The following is a 21825-nucleotide window of genomic DNA, read 5'->3' as shown; positions in this document are numbered from 1 at the left end:
TGTCTCGCGTTATCACCCCAGAAGCGCTCATTGACATGCATTGATGTGCCGCAGTTAGCTCTTGGCAGGCCATAACAGAGATAAGAAAAGCTTGACTCTTAGATCTTTTTGTATTAACCACTCCCCCACCCCGTTTAGTGACCACTCCCCCACCCCGTTTAGAGACCACTCCCCCACCCCGTTTAGAGACCACTCCCCCACCCCGTTTAGAGACCACTCCCCCACCCCGTTTAGTGACCACTGTACTCCCCCACCCCGTTTAGAGACCACTCCCCCACCCCGTTTAGAGACCACTCCCCCACCCCGTTTAGAGAACACTCCCCCACCCCGTTTAGAGACCACTCCCCACCCCGTTTAGAGACCACCCCCCACCCCGTTTAGAGACCACCCCCACCCCGTTTAGAGACCATGCACTCCCCCACCCCGTTTAGAGACCACTCCCCCACCCCGTTTAGAGACCACTCCCCCACCCCGTTTAGAGACCACTCCCCCACCCCGTTTAGAGATCACTCCCCCACTCCGTTTAGAGACGACCCCCACCCCGTTTAGAGATCACTCCCCCACCCCGTTTAGAGACCAAGACCACTCCCCCACCCCGTTTAGAGACCACTCCCCACCCCGTTTCGAGACCACTCCCCCACCCCTTTTAGAGACCACTCCCCCACCCCGTTTAGAGACCACTCCCCCACCTCGTTTAGAGACCGCCCCCCACCCCGTTTAGAGACCACTCCCCCACCCCGTTTAGAGACCACTCCCCCACCCCGTTTAGAGATCACTCCCCCACCCCGTTTAGAGACCACCCTCCCACCCCGTTTAGAGACCACTCCCCACCCCGTTTCGAGACCACTCCCCCACCCCTTTTAGAGACCACTCCCCCACCCCATTCAGAGACCACTCCCCCACCTCGTTTAGAGACCGCCCCCACCCCGTTTAGAGACCACTCCCCCACCCCGTTTAGAGACCACTCCCCCACCCCGTTTAGAGACCACCCTCCCACCCCGTTTAGAGACCACTCCCCACCCCGTTTCGAGACCACTCCCCCACCCCTTTTAGAGACCACTCCCCCACCCCGTTTAGAGACCACTCCCCCACCTCGTTTAGAGACCGCCCCCACCCCGTTTAGAGACCACTCCCCCACCCCGTTTAGAGACCACTCCCCCACCCCGTTTAGAGACCACTCCCCCACCCCATTCAGAGACCACCCTCCCACCCCGTTTAGAGACCACTCCCCACCCCGTTTAGAGACCACTCCCCCACCCCGTTTAGAGACCACTCCCCCACCCCGTTTAGAGACCACTCCCTCACCCCGTTTAGAGATCACTCCCCCACCCCGTTTAGAGACCACCCTCCCACCCCGTTTAGAGACCACTCCCCACCCCGTTTCGAGACCACTCCCCCACCCCTTTTAGAGACCACTCCCCCACCCCATTCAGAGACCACTCCCCCACCTCGTTTAGAGACCGCCCCCACCCCGTTTAGAGACCACTCCCCCACCCCGTTTAGAGACCACTCCCCCACCCCGTTTAGAGACCACCCTCCCACCCCGTTTAGAGACCACTCCCCCACCCCGTTTAGAGACCACTCCCCCACCCCGTTTAGAGACCACCCTCCCACCCCGTTTAGAGACCACTCCCCCACCCCGTTTAGAGACCACTTCCCCACCCCGTTTAGAGACCACTCCCCCACTTCGTTTAGAGAACAAGACCACCCCACACCCCGTTTCGAGACCACTCCCCCACCCCGTTTAGAGACCACTCCCCCACCCCGTTTAGAGACCACTCCCCCACCCCGTTTAGAGACCACTCCCCCACCCCGTTTAGAGACCACCCCCACCCCGTTTAGAGACCACTCCCCCACCCCGTTTACAGACCACTCCCCCACCCCGTTTAGAGACCACTCCCCACCCCGTTTAGAGACCACTCCCCACCCCGTTTCGAGACCACCACCCCACCCCGTTTAGATACCACCCCCCTCTTAAGACCCTAGATTTCCACATTTTGTTTTTGATTTAATTTTACATTTACCTCCAGTTCTCTTTCAAGACTCTTCCCTTTAAGACCTACTTTTGTCCGATTTTGGAGGCAGTAATGTTGAGTTATCATAAGGTATGATTTTGTCAGTGCATCGACGGGCGCAGTGGCGTGGTGGTAAGAGGTTGGCCGCCTAATCGGAAGGTCGTGAGTTCGAATCCCGGTCGCTGCCGCCTGGTGGGTTAAAGGCACAGTAAGCCTCCCGTAAACCATCACAGAGCTCCCCGAGCGTCTACATACAGTACAAGCATACTTCCATTTGAACGCTCACCGAACGGGAACATCCTGGCTGCTTTCTGTCGAGCGTGAGAAATTTTCAAAGAATTTATTTTCGTGGACTTGGTCCAACAACAATGGCGCCTCATTTTGGTGCTGGACGGCTGTTATGATACTGGAAATCACGCCCGGACAGTAAGCCTCCCGTAAACCATCACAGATACTGTCAGGCTTTTACACACAGTACAAACACCCTTCCATTTGAACGCTCACCAAACGGGAACATCCTAGGTGCCCTACGTAAAGAGCGAGCAATTTTTAAAGAATTAATTTTGCAGATTGTCTCGAACACTTTTTGGACCCATCCTGAACTCAGGTCAAACATGAGTTACTTCCCTCCGGGTGTCATTCTATCGATGTAAACTGGCGATAGCCGTGAATCAATGATTATCAAAATGTTTTTGGACCGTGGTGCGTTTTTGCGCTAGACCTAACTTTTAAAATCCAAATAATAGATTGACAGCTTGTTACACAAACATTCTTTAATAATAAAAGAATTCTTTTTTCATCAAGACAAGATCAGTACAATTCGAAGTTGTAAAAGTTTGAAAAAAGAAAAGCCCGGAAGCAGGGTCACGCAAGGGTCGTAGCAGACGACGGTTTATCAGTGCATATCGCCGTTCCTCTCAACAGTCAAAAGCCATCGCTAGAGTTCTTGTGAACCACAGCCGTTTGTTTCGTGCATAAAAACGTGCTATTGTAAATAAGCTCACATCGAGTCGCATTCAAATGACTAACTGACTACGGGTTCACGATGGCTCAGGGGTAAGATAAACCAAGTAAAAATTAATTCTTTGAAAATTGCTCGCTCTTTACGTAGGCCACCTAGGATGTTCCCGTTTGGTGAGCGTTCAAATGGAAGGGTGTTTGTACTGTGTGTAAAAGCCTGACCGTATCTGTGATGATTTACGGGAGGCTTACTGTGCCTTTAAGAGTGGAGATTTTTTCGATCTCCCAGGTCAACTTATGTGCAGACCTGCTAGTGACTTAACCCCCTTCGCATGTACACGCAAGCACAAGACCAAGTGCGCACGGAAAAGATCCTGTACTCCATGTCGGAGTTCGGTGGGTTATGGAAACACGAAAATACCCAACATGCCTACTCAACGAAAGCGGAGTGAGCTGACTATGCTCTCAGAGTATAGTGTGGGGAACCCAAATGGGCAAACGAGCTCACACGTAACCAGACAATTCTGGAACGCTGAAGAAGAAGAATTCAGTGCATCATCACTGTATTACAATTTGATTTAATTTGGTGAGTTTGTGTCTGGAATCGTTCGCAATCAAAAAGGGGTGTGATTATGTCGAATATTAGCTTTTTGTAAAAGTAAAACTTCGTTCATTCAATACTCGTTCGTGCGTCAAACTGTAACGCCGAGAAACCAACACATGAAATTGACTTAGTAAAATAACTATAAATTAGAAACGCTTTGGTCAGTATAAGCAATATCACATAACCCAAGTCATGTCCAATATAGGCATTTAGTCCTCACGGACATTAACCCCCCCCCCCCCAATTCGTGAGGTGAAGATGACCACTGGTAGGTCAGGTGATACTGATAACACCTGCCGCTATCCATGTCACTCGGTGATCGGCACGCGCTGCGTAATTACAGGTGTTATCTCAGGTTATACGATCCCCACAGTGAGGATGAACCGACAATGTCGTACCTTATAATTAGCATCACGGAATTACTGTGGGACCCTTTTTAAAGCCTCAACAATCTGAGAAAAGTAGATTTTATAGGGAAGCGAGTCTTAAAATAGAATTTCCTCGTAGAGGCAAACGTTCAGTTGCAATCAACAACAACATGTGGAAATCTATAGGGTCTTAAGAGGGTGGATGGTCATTAAACGGGGAGGGGGAGGGGGTCTTACAAGGGGCGTTCCAATGGGAACATACTTTTCTACGCGTTTATGGGGCACTGACTTATTACACTGACTTTATCATTGACTATAATTTTAAGGACATGATATTCAAACGTGTCCGCGTTATGGGAGAAGTGTCATTAACTAAGCAATATAGTATGTCTAAAACAAACTTAATCCTCTTAGTGTCCTTGATCGCTTGTACGACTTTGCTTGTATACATATTTAGTGTGTAAGAGTAGTTAATGATAATACTGGGCAGAAGATCCCGACATGTTATAAAACATTATTTTCAGGATTCGTGTGGGATTGATACAGATATGACGATATTTCGTTATCTGTCTTTCTGTTTGTCTGTCTGTCTGTAAATATGTCTGTCTGTCTGTCTGTCTGTCTTATCTATCTGTCTGTCTGTATGCAAGTCTCTCACTCTCTCCCTCTCTCTCTTTTTCTTCCTCTATCTTTCTCTCTCTCTCTCTCTCTTTCTCTCTCTCTCTATCTCTCTCTTTCCTTATCTCTGTCTTTTTCTCTCTTTCCTTATCTCTCTCATGCTCTCTCTCTCTCTCTCTTTCTCTCTCTCTCTCTCTCTCTCTCTCTCTCTTTCTCTCTCTTTCACACACACACACACACACACACACACACACACACACACACACACACACACACACACACACACACACACACACACACACACACACACACAATATCTCTCTATCTCTCTCTTTCTCCCCCAGTCTGTCACCTTGTCGCACCGTACACACAAAACACACGTCGAGTGAGAGAGAGCAAAAAACCAAAAAAAAAAACAAGTCGCGTAAGGCGAAAATACAACATTTAGTCAAATAGCTGTCGAACTCACAGAATGAAACTGAACGCAATGCAACGCAGCAAGACCGTATACTCGTAGCATCGTCAGTCCACCGCTCATGGCAAAGGCAGTGAAATTGACAAGAAGAGCGGGGTAGTAGTTGCGCTGAGAAGGATAGCACGCTTTTCTGTACCTCTCTTCGTTTTAACTTTCTGAGCGTGTTTTCAATCCAAACATATCATATCTATATGTTTTTGGAATCAGGAACCGACAAGGAATAAGATGAAAGTGTTTTTAAATTGATTTCGAAAATTTAATTTTGATCATAATTTTTATATTTTTAATTTTCAGAGCTTGTTCTGAATCCAAATATAACATATTTATATGTTTTTGGAATCAGAAAATAATGGAGAATAAGATGAACGTAAATTAGGATCGTTTTATAAAACAATTAATTTTTTTACAATTTTCAGATTTTTAATGACCAAAATCATTAATTAATTTTTAAGCCACCAAGCTGAAATGCAATACCGAAGTCCGGGCTTCGTCGGAAATTACTTGACCAAAATTTCAACCAATTTGGTTGGAAAATGAGAGCGTGACAGTGCCGCCTCAACTTTCACGAAAAGCCGGATATGACGTCATCAAAGACATTTATCAAAAAAATGAAAAAAACGTCGGAGGATATCATACCCAGGAACTCTTATGTCAAATTTCATAAAGATCGGTCCAGTAGTTTAGTCTGAATCGCTCTACACACACACACAGACAGACAGACACACACACACACACATACACCACGACCCTCGTCTCGATTCCCCCCTCTACGTTAAAACATTTAGTCAAAACTTGACTAAATGTAAAGAGAGAGAGAGAGAGAGAGAGAGAGAGAGAGAGAGAGAGAGAGAGAGAGAGAGAGAGAGAATTGAATTGAATTGAATTGAATTGAACTTTATTTAACAAGGATTAAGATTAATTTAAGGCTACGCCTTTACTTACAATCTGCCCTTAAGAAAGAGAGAGAGAGAGAGAGAGAGAGAGAGAGAGAGAGAGAGAGAGAGAGAGAGAGAGAGAGAGAGAGAGAGAGAGAGAGAGAGAGAGAGAGAGAGAAAGGCGATAGAGGGAGGGGCGGGGAGAGAGAGAGACACAGAGAGAGAGACAGAGACACAGAGAGAGACAGAGACAGAGACAGATAGAGACAGAGAGAGGGAGAGAGAGAGAGAGCTAGACTGAGAGAGAAAGAAATAAAGAGAGAGAGAGAGACTGACAGAGATAAAGCGGGGAGGGGGCTGGGGGAGAGATGGGAGAGAAATATCAACAGAGGAATCGAGAGAGTCGTAGCGCGGTGCCGACGGTTCTGATAGAAATGGAGAACAGAGACGGATGGAGTAAAGGAGACAGACGGAGACAGCTTAGCGCACGTTGATAGAGACAGGTGTACGTATTGCTTACCACGGTGCCCACTGTTTGGAAGACACATACAAAGTAAAAAGAGGCACTGAGAGAGAGAGAGAGAGAGAGAGAGAGAGAGAGAGAGAGAGAGAGAGAGAGAGAGAGAGAGAGAGAGAGAGAGAGAGAGAGAGAGAGAGAGAGAGAGAGAGAGAGAGAGAGAGAGAGAGAGAGAGAGAGAGAGAGAGAGTCTTGTTCCTTTGTATGTCTGTCATGTCTGGATGCGGATGTGAGCGTGAACAAGCAATGGATTCGTACAACGATATTGAGACCACACCGGTTCCATGTTGGGCAGAAGTAGAAGTGTATTTATTCTTCTCTATTGCACAAGAGCTCCCCAAGGGCAACAATCAAACATGGTAATGAACACAGATAAGGAGTTGTCTCCCATAGACCATTGGCTTATCGTTACATCTCCCTTTCTTTTATAAGTTAAAAGAATCAACTTTATAAAAGTCATAATTCCTTTAACTCCTTTTTACGTAAGTTCAACTGCAACTAAAATGTCTTCCTGGCTTTTACCATAATCTAACTCAAATAATATTCAAGGCGTAGATCTTCCAGTTCAACGCAAGCACATACTCTTGTCAGTGTACAGTCTCTAGACATTGTCATTAACAGTCAGTATAATTCTCGATTATACTTGCATACAGTTAACAATTAAACTTGAACTGAAGATCCTTGAATTCTGCTGAAGAATGCCGAAATCTGGATACCATCCAACACACAGAATAACTAAACACTTTGCAATCAATCATTGCAAAATGAATTACACATATTTGCTTTCACAGCAACACAAAATCACTCCTGCAGGAATCTGGCAGGTTTCACTACTGCTTTCCCACTGCGAGTGTGGTATCCGCCTGAAGATGGCTGATGCGCTGTCGGCTCATCTGGAGGTGGAGATTCATCTGGCGCTGGTGTTGGCGTCTGCTGTGGCTCTGGTGAATGACGTAGCGCATCAGGAACGATGACTGGACCTGATGTGTTGTTGGTCTCACCGGCACTGTCGTCGGAGCTTCTGTAGCGCAGGTGTCTTCTGTTGCGTCGAAGAGGTCCCTTGTCTGTCTGTACCAGGTAGGATCTCGGCGCGACCATCTTCGTCACCTCGCCAGGCAGCTTCCATTCTTTCTGACCATCGTGTTTGATGAGAACTGGGTCACCGGGTTGAAGTTCCGGCAACTGCTGTGCACCGCGATGTCTATCGTGGTGAAACTTCTGTTTCGCTTTGAAGGCCTCGTCCTTCACTCGTAGCTGGTCATGGTTGACTGTACGCGGAGTGAAGTTTGTAGGAAGCGACGGTAACGTTGTCCGTAGCCGCCTCCCGAACGCAAGCTCGGCTGGGCTCGCGCCTAGCTCTGGAATTGGCATTGCTCTGTACGTCAGAAGAGCAAGAAAGATGTCATCTTGTCTGAGGATAGCTTTGGCGGTATCCACTGCTCTTTCCGCTCCCCCATTGGCCTGCGGAAATCGTGGACTACTCGTCTGCTGCTGAAAGTTCCAGTCTGATGCAAATTTTCTGAACTCTTCAGATGTAACTTGTGTGCCATTGTCCGAGACTACTGATTCTGGAATCCCGTGGTGTGCAAATGAGTTCTTCATCTTGCAGATAACGGCGTAAGCTGTGGTACTCGACAGATATGCTATGTCAATGTATCTCGAGTAGTAGTCTTTCATGACAAGGTAGTGTTTTCCCTGAAACTCAAGTAAGTCTACACCGATCTTCTGGAAAGGACGATCAGGTAACTCTGTCGGCAAGAGTGGTTCAGTCGGTTGCGACGGTCGTTTCTCGAGACAATGTTTACATGCCGCGACTCTGTCCTGAATGTCCTTACTGATGCGTGGCCACCACACTGATTGGTTTGCCCGCTCTCTGCACTTGTTTATTCCTTGGTGTCCATCGTGGATTCTGTCGAGAATCTCTTTGCGCATGGAAACGGAATAACAATACGATCTCCTTTGATCAAAAGTCCATCACAAACACTGAGCTCCCCTCGGATTGCGAAGAAGTCTCTTGCTGCAAGATGACATCTTGCTTGTACTCAGGCCATCCTGCAACAGTGTAATCGAAGGCAGTCTTGAGGTTGACGTCCTTGGCCGTCTCTTCTCGGATCTGTTTCAACTTAGTGTCCGATACTGGCCATGAAACATACACTACGCTTACGTGTGAACTGATGTCTTCCGTGTGACTAGTATCTGCTTCTGTTGATGCTGGACTACGTGAGAGTAGGTCTGCTACGACCATATTCTTTCCTGCAGTGTACTCAGCGATGGGCTTATATCTCATGAGCCTCATCAACATCCGTTGACAGCGTTGTGGAGTTTCTGACAAGTCTTTGTTGTTTATCAGGGTGACTAGAGGTTTTTGGTCTGTGATGAGTCTGAACGTATCTAATCCCATGAGAAATTTGTCAAATTTCTCGCAGGACCACACTGAAGCAAGGCACTTTTTTTCTGTCTGTGCGTATCGTGTTTCTGTTTGTGAAAGTGTTCGTGAGCAAAACGCAACGGGTCGAAGACCTCCTTCATGCTCTTGCAACAGGACACCTACCTCCGATGCCATAGGAACTTGCGTCAGCGCTTACGACTGTTGGTTTCGTCGGATCGAAGAACGCTAGTGTTGGCGCTGAAGTCAGTAGCTCCTTGACTCTGGTGAACGCTGAAGCTTGTGCGTGTCCCCACAACCATGCTGTTTCCTTGACCAACAGGCTGTTCAGCGGCTGTAGCACAGTGGAAAGATGTGGCACATACCTTCCCAGGTAGTTCACCATACCTAAGTAACGTCTCAGTTCTTCGACGTTCTCAGGCTCCTTCATCTTGACGATCGCTTCAACTTTGCTCTCATCTGGCCTCACTCCATTCTCGCTGATCACGTGACCAAGAAATGTCAGTGCTTTCTTGTACTCGCACTTGTCTTCATTCAGCTCAAGGCCTACCTCTTTCAGTCTTTGGAAGACTCGCTTCAAGAGCTTGTCGTGCTCTTCATTCGTTGAGGAATGTAGCATGATGTCATCATAGTAACAGATAACACCCTCTATGTCCCCGAGTATCTCTGTCATTATTCTTTGAAATATCTCTGGAGCTGACGAGATACCGAAAGGTACTCTTTTCATGTAGTATCTACCAAACGGCGTTATGAAGGTAGTCAGTTTGGCGCTGTCTTCATGAAGAGGAATTTGCCAGAATCCGGAACGAGCTTCTAATCTTGAGAAGACCTTGGAACCCTCCAGCCGTTGAATGGTTTCTTCAATCAATCAATCAATCAATGAGTCTTATATCGCGCATATTCCGTGGGTACAGTTCTAGGCGCTCTGCAGTGATGCCGTGTGAGATGAAATTTTATACGGCCAGTAGATTGCAGCCATTTCGGCGCATATTTACCTTTCACGGCCTATTATTCCAAGTCACACGGGTATAGGTAGACAATTATTAACTGTGCCTAAGCAATTTTGCCAGGAAAGACCTTTTTGTCAATCGTGGGATCTTTAACGTGCACACCCAATGTAGTGTACATAGCTTTTCTTCCACTGTCGGAATCATGTAACGTTCTCTTTCTACGTTCTGGTTGAGTTTCTTCAAATCCACACAGATTCTCACATCTCCCGACGGCTTGACAACTGGAACCATAGGCGACACCCATTCTGTTGGTTCTTTCACCTCTTCTATCACACCGTTGTCCTTCATTCTTTTCAGTTCTTTCTCTACCTTCCCTAAAAGAGGAATAGGGACGCGTGTAGCTGCAGACACACTGTATGGAACCGCATTCTCTTTGAGCTTAATGCGAACAGGTTCACACTTCACTGAACTGAAAATATCGCAGACTCGCTTCACAAAGTCCATCTCTGTAGCACTTTTTCTGCTGAGTAAACACTCTGTATCGTGTTTTACGACGAACATTGTCAGACACACATCACCTACTTTGGTCTCAAACTGTCCAAAAACTTGAAGTCTCCCTCCAGGACTGTTCAGCACCAGCTTTGTTTTCTTCAACTTGTGTGGTGTTTTGAGACTGTGATATGTCTTAGAACTGATAACGTTGACATCAGCACCTGTGTCGATCTTGAAAGTAAGCTGCTGACCGCACAATGTGAGGTTCTCTCTCCAGGGACTTTCATCGCTATTCACTGAGTCAATGAAATATTCCTGTGGTTTGCTTGAACTTTCACTAGTTTCAGTTTCATTCTGAGCGTTGACTCGACTAACAGTCTTGGAATTGCAACACCTTGCAAAATGTGAAAGTTGTTGACACTTGTGGCATTTCTTTTCTTTAGCCGGACACTCAGAGTCTTTGTTTACAGTACCACACTTAGTACACTTCTTCTTGTCATTCCAAGCACCTGTGTGTCTTGGGTTTGCGTGTTTCTTGAACTTCCATTTCTGGTCTCTGTTGGTGGAATCAACTGAAGCTGTAGCACCACTAGTACTCTGTCTCTGTTCTTTGAGCTGTTGAGTCACTTGTTCGTGCTGTCTTGCAATCCTCATAGCTTGTTGTAGATCACTCTCCAGTTGTAGCTTTTGTGACAGTTCTTTGTCTACAACACCAAGCACTAACCTATCTCGAATCGTGGTTTCTTTCTCAGCAAACTCAGCGTATTCAGATAGATCGTACAATGCTCGTATGTACTGTTCGACACTCTCTTCTTCCTTCTGTTCACGTCTGTGAAATTTGGCGCGCTCGTGTATGACGTTTTTCTTTGGCAGAAAGTACTCATTGAACCTTCCCAGCACTACGTCATATTTCTTGCTATCTTCTGCATTCAGGTTAAACTGCGAGAATATTTTCTCTGCCTCATTACCCATACTATAGATGAGTGAACTGACCTGAATTTCTCCATCTTCTTTCATCAACTTTGATGCTACTCGATAGCGTCCGAAGCGTTGGCGCCATTCTGCCCAACCGGCCGGTCTCAGCACAGGCGGAAGGTATCTTCCACTGGACTACTACTATCACAGAAAAACTACAAGGTACGTCACTCACCTTGGTTTAAACATAAGTTTATTTTAACAAAGGTTACAATCATGACATGTATACAAAGTTCACAGAAACAGCAACAAGCTATAAGCTTATAGTGGTGTTCCTGCATGACAGTACAACATAAGGCGGTAACGGCTGAGAAATTTGTCTCAATAAACCAAATCTATTAATAACGTAATGAACGTTGCATAATGATGATAAAGAAAGATAGTAAAGGAATGAAGGAGGGAAAGAAGATGAATAAAAAAGAGGGATGGGTAGGAGATGTGCAGAAGTTAAAGTTGCTGTCCGGCTTGTAGAGCATTTATTCTGATTTACCCAAAGCGGCCTGAACGTTTAATGAACGAGTGTACGGTGGAAAAAATTTTCCTGTTCAAATCTGTGGAATACTGTCTGTCTCCGTTTAAAAGGTGGGGGAGGTGAATTATGTGATTGGGGAGGGTACAGTTTAAATGATACGCAAGCAAACATGAAAAGAAAATTGAATGAGAATTGTACATCAAAACAAAAATCAGTTTTAGAATACATGTATAATATTTATGGTGTTAGCGAGTGAGAGATAGGGAGGGAGAGAGGGAGGGAGGGAGGGGGAAAGTGAGAGAGAGGTGGAGAGTGAGAGAGAGAGAGGGGGAGAGAGAGAGAGAGAGAGAGAGAGAGAGAGAGAGAGAGAGAGAGAGAGAGAGAGAGAGAGAGAGAGAAAGAGAGAGAGAGAGAGAGACGAGTAGACGTATCGATTTTGTTTCCACTTTACATGTTTATCTGTTCGAAACGGCCGGACTGTCCAATAAATTCCTGCACTGTTAAAAAGATTTTTTTGTTAATTTTTGTTTGCAAGGAGGGGTCTCCATGAAGTAGAATATCTGTGTGTATGAAGTTGTTGGTTAGTTTGTTGATTGTGTTGTTTCTTGCAGCTAAGTGTAAACGGCATTCTAGTAAGAAGTGTGTTGCAGTTTCTGTTCCATCACCACAGTCGCATACGCTATTTTCCGCAAGGTGTCGCTCAACTAAGTCTTCCTTGATATTAAGTCTCATTTTTGTGGGGAGTATTTGTTCAGGTAGTTGGTTCCAGAGTACTGTTGTCGAAGGAAAAAAGGATGTTTTGTACGTTTCTGTTCGATGTGGGGGTATACTTCGTTCTAAGGGGCGGCGTCTGTGGTAGGGGTTGTTGGCTGCTACGAGAGGTGGGAGTGCTGCTTGTAGGTATGGGGGGGTCTTGTCGTGAGTAATTTTATGGAACATTGTTAGTTTATGACGGTTACGCCTTTCAGATAATGATTGGAGTCCAGATTCTCCGTAAAGCTTAAAGTGACTGGTTCCGCGGACAGCTCCGATGATTGTTCGTATTGCATCTAGGTTTAACTGTTCGAGTTCATCTGTTAGGGTTTTGCTACAATTGTCCCATATTATGTCGCAATAATCAAAGTGTGGTAGAATGAAGGATTTATACATAATTTCCAATTTCACTCACCTTCGAGTCTTCTGTGTGCTTGGAGTCGCTTCCTGGGGGAAAAATATTGTTCAAGACGGTTTGCCTCTTCCTACAGTCTGTGTAAGGTCAAATAAATACAGTTGAATAATAATAATAATGGACATTTATTAATCGCCGTTTCTCACAAGAGCTCACGGCGATTTACATATTAATTTCTGCCGTGTGAGATGGAATTTTTTACACAATATATCACGCATTCACATCGTAATGATTGTTTGAACTGTATGTACCTTTAATTTTCAGCTTCCGTCCGTTGCAGGTTGTTTTTAACCATCATTTGGACGAATCTTCGTTTGCGAGCCGCTAACTTCCACTTGGCGTCAAACTCATGCATCCGCACCGAATATGCATACCAGCGCTCATTGGTTAATAACAGGATATTCGATGATTATTTTCCCGTGGGTAGCTTCCCTTTGCTGCACAACATTTACATATGTTTTAGAGTTCGAGATTTTCAAATACTTTACTCGAAGGTCTTGATAAAAAGGACATAAAAATACAACATGGTGTTCATCTTCTTTATCAGCTGTACAGAGAGGACAGTTTCTTGTCGTTTGGTTTGGTGCGTACCGAAACTTGTGAGCGTTGATTTCGGATACTCCTGCGCAGAAACGAGTAAGAGCAACTCTGTACTTAATATCTTCGATTAATTCAATGTATTTCTCTTTTTCCAAGCATGTTTTGTAACAATTATAAATGTCGAAACGTTCACTGCATTCTAAAAAGGAGAACCATTCTTGACAAAAACAATCTTGTAAACGTCTTTTAAACTCTTGTAAGAAACACTTCTCATTCCCAACCATTCCGTACATCCACACAGCAGCAAAACCATTACAACATAAAAGACTCTGCACATGTGAGACCCAATTTGTGTGGCGCTTCGATGCCAAATTACATAAAGCTTTATATGCAATCTTGGAATATCTTGAATCAGGTTGCTTCAGCAGTGTAAACCAGTATTTCACACATCTGACTGCAGAGTTAATATACAGCGGAGATAGAGCAATGAGAGAGACAGAGAGAGATAGAGATTGACGATCCAAGAAAGAAGGAAAGGGGGGAGGGGCAAAGGTACCGTACACACAACACTGCCACCGCTGTCGCCGCATGCATACACAGCTACAAGCGATGTTTCTTCCACCATTACCCCCTTGGCCCCCATTCTCACTCTGTCTCGTTCTGTCGCCGTCGCTTCACCCATTACAAGCAGACGACAGTCACTGCTGGCAGCGCGACAAGATGACAGGTAAGTCCAGTTGATTTTATTATCTCACCGATCTGTGACGCTAACCTCTCTCTCGCACCTGTTATTAAATACCCTCTCAGTGAAGCAACGTCCTCTCCCCTTCAAAGAACTTCACAGGAGCAGTTGACCTCGACTGTATTTCGTTTGGAGGTATTTTACGGTTGTCGTAAGAAAGGAAAACTCGGGGGGAAAATTGGGGTCGCGTGTACTGTGTCTGCAAAGACTCTCGTTGTCTGAATTGTTGATGTATTCTTAAAATTGCGGTTCATCGAGCGTGTATCTGTTTCATTTTCTAAGCTTGTCGTAGGATTGTGCACGTAAATTATGTCGCATCTTATAGCTGGTCGCTAAACACAGCGCAGTTGTGGTTTGGCGTCGGAGTGTTGCTCGCTTCCGTCGTCTGCTACTTAGTGTCTGTTGTGGTTCTTTCACTCATTCAGTCAATGGCAAGGGTGGATAATCAAACTACTGGTTGCTTTAGTGCAAGACTCTGTGTGTATGTGTGCCTGCGTGTGTAGGTGTGTGTCGGTACGGAGAGGGGAGGGGGGAGTGGTAAGGTGTGTGTGTGTGTGTGTGTGTGTGTGTGTGCCCTTGTTGGTCTGTCGGTCTCAGTGTCGGTCTGTATGTCAGTCTGTGTGTGTTCGTGCGTTTGTGCGTGCAGATGTGCATGAATGTGTTTGTCAGTGTGTGAGAGACTGTGTGTGGTATTGTTTTAAGGGGAACATAACCCAGGAGGGGTAGGCGTGGGGGTATGGTTAGTAGTTTTCTTACTACCTTTTTGAAACGCTGACACAATTTACAGAACATGTTTCCCGGGCCAAACATGGCACTGATATATGCGTGCGTGCGTGCGTGTCTTTGTGTATGTGTGTGTGTGTGTGTGTGTGTTTGTGTGTGTGTGTGTGTGTATGTGTGTGTGTGTATGTGTGTGTGTGTGTGTGTGTGTGTATGTGTGTGTGTGTGTGTGTGTGCGTAACTCTGTGTGTTAGCGCATCAGTAAACGAAGCATGAAATAAAGAAAGACCAAAATAATGTGTCGTTCGGTCAGTAATTAACTCAACAAACTTAACTCCATCATGTTGGGTTCAAAAAAAAAAAAAAAAAAAAAAAAGATATTTGTATACTCATTCGCGAACATAGGGTTTTGAAGTATTGCGATTTTTCACGCAGACAAGCTAAAGCAGAACTTCACATAAATATATATTAGTTAGGATGAAAAAAGCATATTTCTCTACTCAGTCTTTTTTTTTTTAACCATGCAGGCTGTTCACGCTCTGCATCAGCTCCCACCCTGCCCCTTTAGAATCTCACCCCGGCCAGCCCCACCCCCCCCCCCCCTACACCCCCTCTCATCCCCCATCGCCCCCACACCCCATCAGTATTTTCCCATTTCTTAAGAATTCAAAAGGACATGACACCAACAGGCGTGCATCTCATCCCCTTAAGGCTGAGAGGGTTTTTATTTATGAATAAACGGGTCTTTTCTATCCGGCGGCTTTTCACTCCGTGTGATAGACACACACATAAACACGTCTATACAGTGGAACCCCTTTTTGTAAAAACAGCACGATTTTGCGCACACACACACACACACACACACACACACACACACACACACACACACAAACACACACACACACACACACACACACACACACACACACACGCACACACACTCACAAACACACACACACACAAACACACAAACACACACACACACAAACACACACACACACACACACACACAAACACACACACACACACACACACACACCCTTTCCCCTTTTAAACACCATACTCTTTAAGATGTTGCTTTCAAAGCCTCTGTACATTTACCTCCATTCAAAGGCACAGTAAGCCTCCCGTAAACCATCACAGATACGGTCAGGCTTTTTCACACAGTACAAACACCCTTTCATTTAAACACTCACCGATTGAGAACATCCTGGGTGCCCTCCGTAAAGAGCGAAAAAATGTCAAAGAATTTATTTTTGCGTGGTTTATCTTTCCCCTGAGCCATCGTGAACCCGTGTGATCCAGTTTCCCTTTTTCACAATGTAGTCGTCAGTTAGTCATTTGAATGCGACTCGATGTGAGCTTATCTACAATAGAACGTTTTTATGCACGAAACAAACGGCTGTGGTTCACAAGAACTCTAGCGATGGCTTTTGACTGTTCAGAGGAACGGGATATGCCGCATAAACCGTCGTCTGCTACGACCCTTGCGTGACCCTGCTTCCGGGCTTTTCTTTTTTCAAACTTTCACAACTTCGAATTGCACTGATCTTGTCTTGATGAAAAAAGAATTATTTTATGATTAAAGAATGTTTGTGTAACAAGCTGTCAATTTATCATTTAGATTTTAAAAGTTAGGTCTAGCGCAAAAACGCACCACGGTCCAAAAACATTCTGATAATCATCGATCCACGGCTATCGCCAGTTTAAGGGAAGTAACTCATTTTTGACCTGAGTTCAGGATGGGTCCAAAAAGTGTTCGAGACAATCTGCAAAATTAATTCTTTAAAAAATTGCTCGCTCTTTACGTAGGGCACCTAAGATGTTCCCGTTTGGTGAGCGTTCAAATGGAAGGGTGTTTGTACTGTGTGTAAAAGCCTGACAGTTCCTGTGATGGTTTACGGGAGGTTTACTGTCCGGGCGTGATTTCCGGGATATTCATAACATCCGTCCAGCACCAAAACGAGGCTCCATTGTTGTAAAGGGCCAAGTCCACGAAAATAAATTCTTTGAAAATTTCTCACGCTCGACAGAAAGCAGCCAGGATGTTCCCGTTCGGTGAGCGTTTAAATGGAAGTATGCTTGTACTGTAATATGTAGACGCTCAGGGAGCTCTGTGATGGTTTACGGGAGGCTTACTGTGCCTTTAATTAGACACTATCGCCCATTCAAGACTTTTTTTTCTTAGATTTATGGAGGTCGTATGAAGAGGGTACCCCTGTGCACCCATGCCGTCACAGCGTGACAGAGCGGTAGGTACAGGTTTACAATTATATAGAAGCAGATGACAGGAAGCGAGGAAGGGTGACGGGGGAGGCAGGGGGGGGGGCGTGTAGGGAAAGAGAGGAGGAGGGGGGGGGGGGGTCGTAACCAGAAAGGAGGTAAAAGGGAGAGGGTTAGGATAATCTTTTAAGATACTTTACATCATATGATATGCACGGGTAGGGGGAGTGGGGTGGGGTGTGGAGAGGGTGCGTGTAGCGGAAGAGGTTAGAAAGGCGGAAAGAAGGACAGGGTTAGGATAATCTTGTAAAATACTTTCTATCCGTTGCGAACGATCGTGTGAGCTTAGCCATCCACGGCCTTTTCCGATTGGATAAGGCCGGTGTAGGAGGCATAAAAGACTTCCAGGAAAAGAACACTGGGAGTGTATTTTTCCTAGTAAAGAAACACTGCAATCTCGGAAGGGGAGTGTTATTTTCCCAGGAAAATTACACTGGCGCCAGGAAAATAACACTGCCACCACGGCGGCAAATAACACTGCCAGGAAAACAACACTGCGTGAATTGTTCATCCTCCCCATGGACTCAGATCGGCATCGACATCACATCAATGCCAGAATCTCCAGGTGGTTTCAGCAGTATCGTTGTTGCTGTGGACTATTTTACGAAATGGCCGGGGTGGAAGCCAAGCCCCTGCCATCAAAGTCGGCAAAAGACACTGCAAGGTTCCTTTATGAACTGATCTGTCGTCACGGGTGTCCCAAGATACAGATTAATGACCAGGGAAGAGAATTCGTGAATCAAGCGTCTGCTGAGCTTCACAGGCTGAGTGGAGTGAAACAAAATATAACAAGCGTCTATCATCCACAGGTCAATGGCTTTGTTGAGAGAAACAACCGAACAATCCAGTCTTCGCTGCTGAAAACTCTGCGTGATGAAGAAGATTGGGCTGATGCTTTACCAGGTGTGTTGTTTGCCTTCAGAACGAGCACACAGAAAAGCACACTGCACGCCCCTTTCTTTTTGCATGCTGGATGGCAGGTCGCAGGGTCTCAAGATTTTCATGAAAAGATCCAATCAATCAATCAATATGAGGCTTATATCGCGCGTATTCCGTGGGTACAGTTCTAAGCGCAGGGATTTTTTTAAATTTTTTTTATGCAATTTATATCGCGCACATATTCAAGGCGCAGGGATTTATTTATGCCGTGTGAGATGGAATTTGTTTTTACACAATACATCACGCATTCACATCGGCCAGCAGATCGCAGCCATTTCGGCGCATATCCTACTTTTCACGGCCTATTATTCCAAGTCACACGGGTATTTTGGTGGACATTTTTATCTATGCCAATACAATTTTGCCAGGAAAGACCCTTTTGTCAATCGTGGGATCTTTAACGTGCACACCCCAATGTAGTGTACACGAAGGGACCTCGGTTTTTCGTTTCATCCGAAAGACTAGCACTTGAACCCACCGACGCGCAGTTATAGAAACCATCAAACACAACGAAGACATTTTGGGCCGTTATATTGGTATGGACACAGAAGAATACCTCAGATCGAGAAAGCTGGCAGCAAATGGTATCTGGGCTACAGAAACAGAGATCATGGCAGCAAATGGTATCTGGGCTACTGAAACAGAGATCATGGCAGCAAATGGTATCTGGGCTACAGAAACAGAGATCATGGCAGCAAATGGTATCTGGGCTACAGAAACAGAGATCATGGCAGCAAATTGTATCTGGGCTACAGAAACAGAGATCATGGCAGCAAATGGTATCTGGGCTACAGAAACAGAGATCATGGCAGCAAATGGTATCTGGGCTACAGAAACAGAGATCATGGCAGCAAATGGTATCTGGGCTACAGAAACAGAGATCATGGCAGCAAATGGTATCTGGGCTACTGAAACAGAGATCATGGCAGCAAATGGTATCTGGGCTACAGAAACAGAGATCATGGCAGCAAATGGTATCTGGGCTACAGAAACAGAGATCATGGCAGCAAATGGTATCTGGGCTACTGAAACAGAGATCATGGCAGCAAATGGTATCTGGGCTACAGAAACAGAGATCATGGCAGCAAATGGTATCTGGGCTACAGAAACAGAGATCATGGCAGCAAATGGTATCTGGGCTACAGAAACAGAGATCATGGCAGCTGCCATGTACATGAATACCACGATCAGCGTGTATACTCAAAGGTGGCTCGATCACAACAGAGCTGAAACCCAAGAGAATTTATTTGGTGAACCTCTGTGCGCACTTCGAAAGGGTTGTTTCATGCGAGTGTTAAACGTGTTCTTAAAGAATTTTAATCATGTTTGTTTGCAAGTGCACACTTAAACTAGAGCAGTCTTTTTTCCCTGGGGTAGTGTTAATTTCCTTGGCGTAGTCATTTTTACCTGGGTGAAGGAGTGTAATCTTCCTAGGAAAATAACACTCCCAGTGATATTTTACTGGGGAAAAAACACTGTTGTAGTGTTTTATTCCTGCAGTGTTATTTTCCGACTACACCGGCACCCGTTTTTATTGACACGCACATACCAACAACAACAACAACAACAACCAACTTGGAGCGTGGGAATCCTCTGCTGAGTTATACTGTTCAAAAAAAGAAACGCATAGTTGCTACTTGCCAAATTTGTTTTATTTTTCGAAAAAATTAACAGAAAATCCAATACTGTATTTAGATTATTTGTTTGAAATTTGGTATGGACACAGTTGAATGCACACACAGTTCATTTGCATCTTCAAATCAATCAGTCAATCAGTACGATTGGGTGCCGAGGCTGTCAAGTCAGTAGGGGGTGTGACTGCCTTGAGCAGCAACAACTGCCCGGCACCTTCTGGGCATGGACTGGATCAGATGCCGGATATCTTGCTGTGGGATGGTGTCCCACTCCTCCTGAAGTGCCTGCAATAGATCGCGGTGATTTGCCGGCGCTTCTTCTCGCCTGCGCACACGTCTGTCCAATTCATCCCAGAGGTGTTCTATCGGGTTCATGTCTGGCGACATGGATGGCCAAGGAAGCACCTGGACATGGTGGTCGGTGAGGAACTGGGTGGTGAGTCGTGCTGTGTGCGGGCGAGCGTTGTCCTGCTGGAATATGGCATCCTGGTCAGCCAGAAGAGGAAGGGCGTGTGGGCGCAGAATTTCCTCCACGTATCGCTGGGCAGTTATGCGCCCTTGGACGTGCACCAGGGTGCTCCTTCCAGCGGTATTGATCGCCCCCCACACCATGACGCCTCCACCACCATGAACGGGTGCCTCATCCACACAGTTGGGCGCGTAACGTTCGTTTACTCTCCGGTAGACCCTCCTCCGACCATCATGTCGCTGGAGCAGGAAGTAGGACTCGTCGCTGAACCACACGTGTCTCCAGTGATTCCGGACGGTCCAGCGAAGGTGCTGGTTGCCCCACTGCACTCGGTTCTGGCGATGGCGGCGGGTGATGACAGCTCCTCTGTGAGGTCTGCGAGCTCTCAAACCAGCTTCATGCAGGCGGTTCCGCACGGTCTGGTCCGATAATCGGTGTGGCCCGGGGAGAGCCTGGACAGAAGATGAGGCCGACAGGAAACGATTCCGGAGGTGGCGGAGCCGTATGAAGCGGTCGTGAGCAGCAGTTGTCGCCCTTGGTCTTCCCGCTCGTGGCAAGTCAGCAACGGAGCCAGTGGCTTGAAACCTGACCCACAGTCTACTGATGGTGCTCTGGGACACGTGGAAGTGCCTGGCGATTGCACTTTCACTTTGGCCTGCTTGTAAACGACCCAATGCAATTTGGCGGTCTTCTCTGCTCAATCGGGCCATCTTTCGTCGCTGAATTGTCGTCTGATTTCTTTGTGGCGAACAATCCGCTTTTATGGGTTTTGGAAGACATGGTGAGAGCTCAATATTCCCCGAGTTTCACGAGATTACACTGAAGCATGACGAGTGGTCATGCCAAATGAGCAATTTTGACATTGTAGCCACTGATAACGCATGCGTCACGTGCAGAGCTCACTTGTGGCAATGGACAAAAGGTCGACGACCAGATAAACATTTTCTGCAGTTTGGTGGATATCCTTGTAGCCATATAACTAAATTAACCAAATATTACAAGCTATGCGTTTCTTTTTTTGAACAGTATATATTAATAGACGATTTTTCGAAATAACTCCGTCGGGTTTGTGTGGGTTGTGAAAGAGTGAATGCCCTTGCTTTTTCTCGGACACGTAAATTCACACGTTTTTCTGTCCACGTGTTTCAGACACACCCCTTGCTAGTGATTGGCCCTCCAATGTTTGTCCTAGTGAAAGCAATGCTTCACCCATACAAACCCGACAGAGTTATCTTCGGATTTCGTCTGTTCCGCTGACATAGGTGTAAGTTTCGAAATGAACTCGACGAAAACCAAATCTCATTTCGTACTAAAAAAAAAAAAAAAGCAATCAAGCAGAGTTGGTACAGTTGCAAGTGGATGGGTGCTTATATCACAGGAAAAAAACAAACAACACTACTGCGCAGCTATACAGATCTGGGAGCGTTTGAACGGACGCTTTCTCGGGAAGGGAAATGTTTGTAGGAGAACGCGGCATGTAGAGTGACGTAAGTTCACAAGGTAAAGAAGAAGGCGACAGGAAGAGAAGGAGGGGGGGGGGGGGTAGGTGGGGGGGGGGGAGGTAGGAAGAGTCGAGGGGGAGGGGCAGGGGGTACGAGGGGGGAAGGGGGCGGGGGCAAGGGG

The 21825-nt window shown here is 46.1% G+C and overlaps 1 protein-coding gene across 1 annotated transcript; it reads left to right on the top strand.

The window, feature by feature from the left end:
* Positions 1 to 408: 408 nt before the first annotated feature.
* LOC138945886 (uncharacterized) lies at positions 409 to 1960 on the top strand. The gene is made up of 2 exons (XM_070317406.1): positions 409 to 543; positions 1220 to 1960. The coding sequence occupies exons 1-2, from the start codon at positions 409 to 411 to the stop codon at positions 1958 to 1960; spliced, it is 876 nt and encodes a 291-aa protein (XP_070173507.1).
* The last annotated feature ends 19865 nt before the right edge of the window (positions 1961 to 21825 follow it).

The sequence above is a fragment of the Littorina saxatilis genome, linkage group LG13 (assembly GCF_037325665.1).
Source record: "Littorina saxatilis isolate snail1 linkage group LG13, US_GU_Lsax_2.0, whole genome shotgun sequence".
Classification (NCBI taxonomy): domain Eukaryota; kingdom Metazoa; phylum Mollusca; class Gastropoda; order Littorinimorpha; family Littorinidae; genus Littorina; species Littorina saxatilis.
Note: the sequence above shows the minus strand (reverse complement) of the source record. Positions and strands in the feature narration are given on the sequence as shown.

Bases quoted from the DNA above. Each gene is read 5' to 3' on its own strand.
- LOC138945886 (XM_070317406.1), top strand. From the start codon at position 409: ATGCACTCCCCCACCCCGTTTAGAGACCACTCCCCCACCCCGTTTAGA. The intron at 544-1,219 runs GTTTAGAGATCA...CACCCCGTTTAG, and splicing joins TTAGAGACGACCCCCACCCC to AGACCACTCCCCACCCCGTT.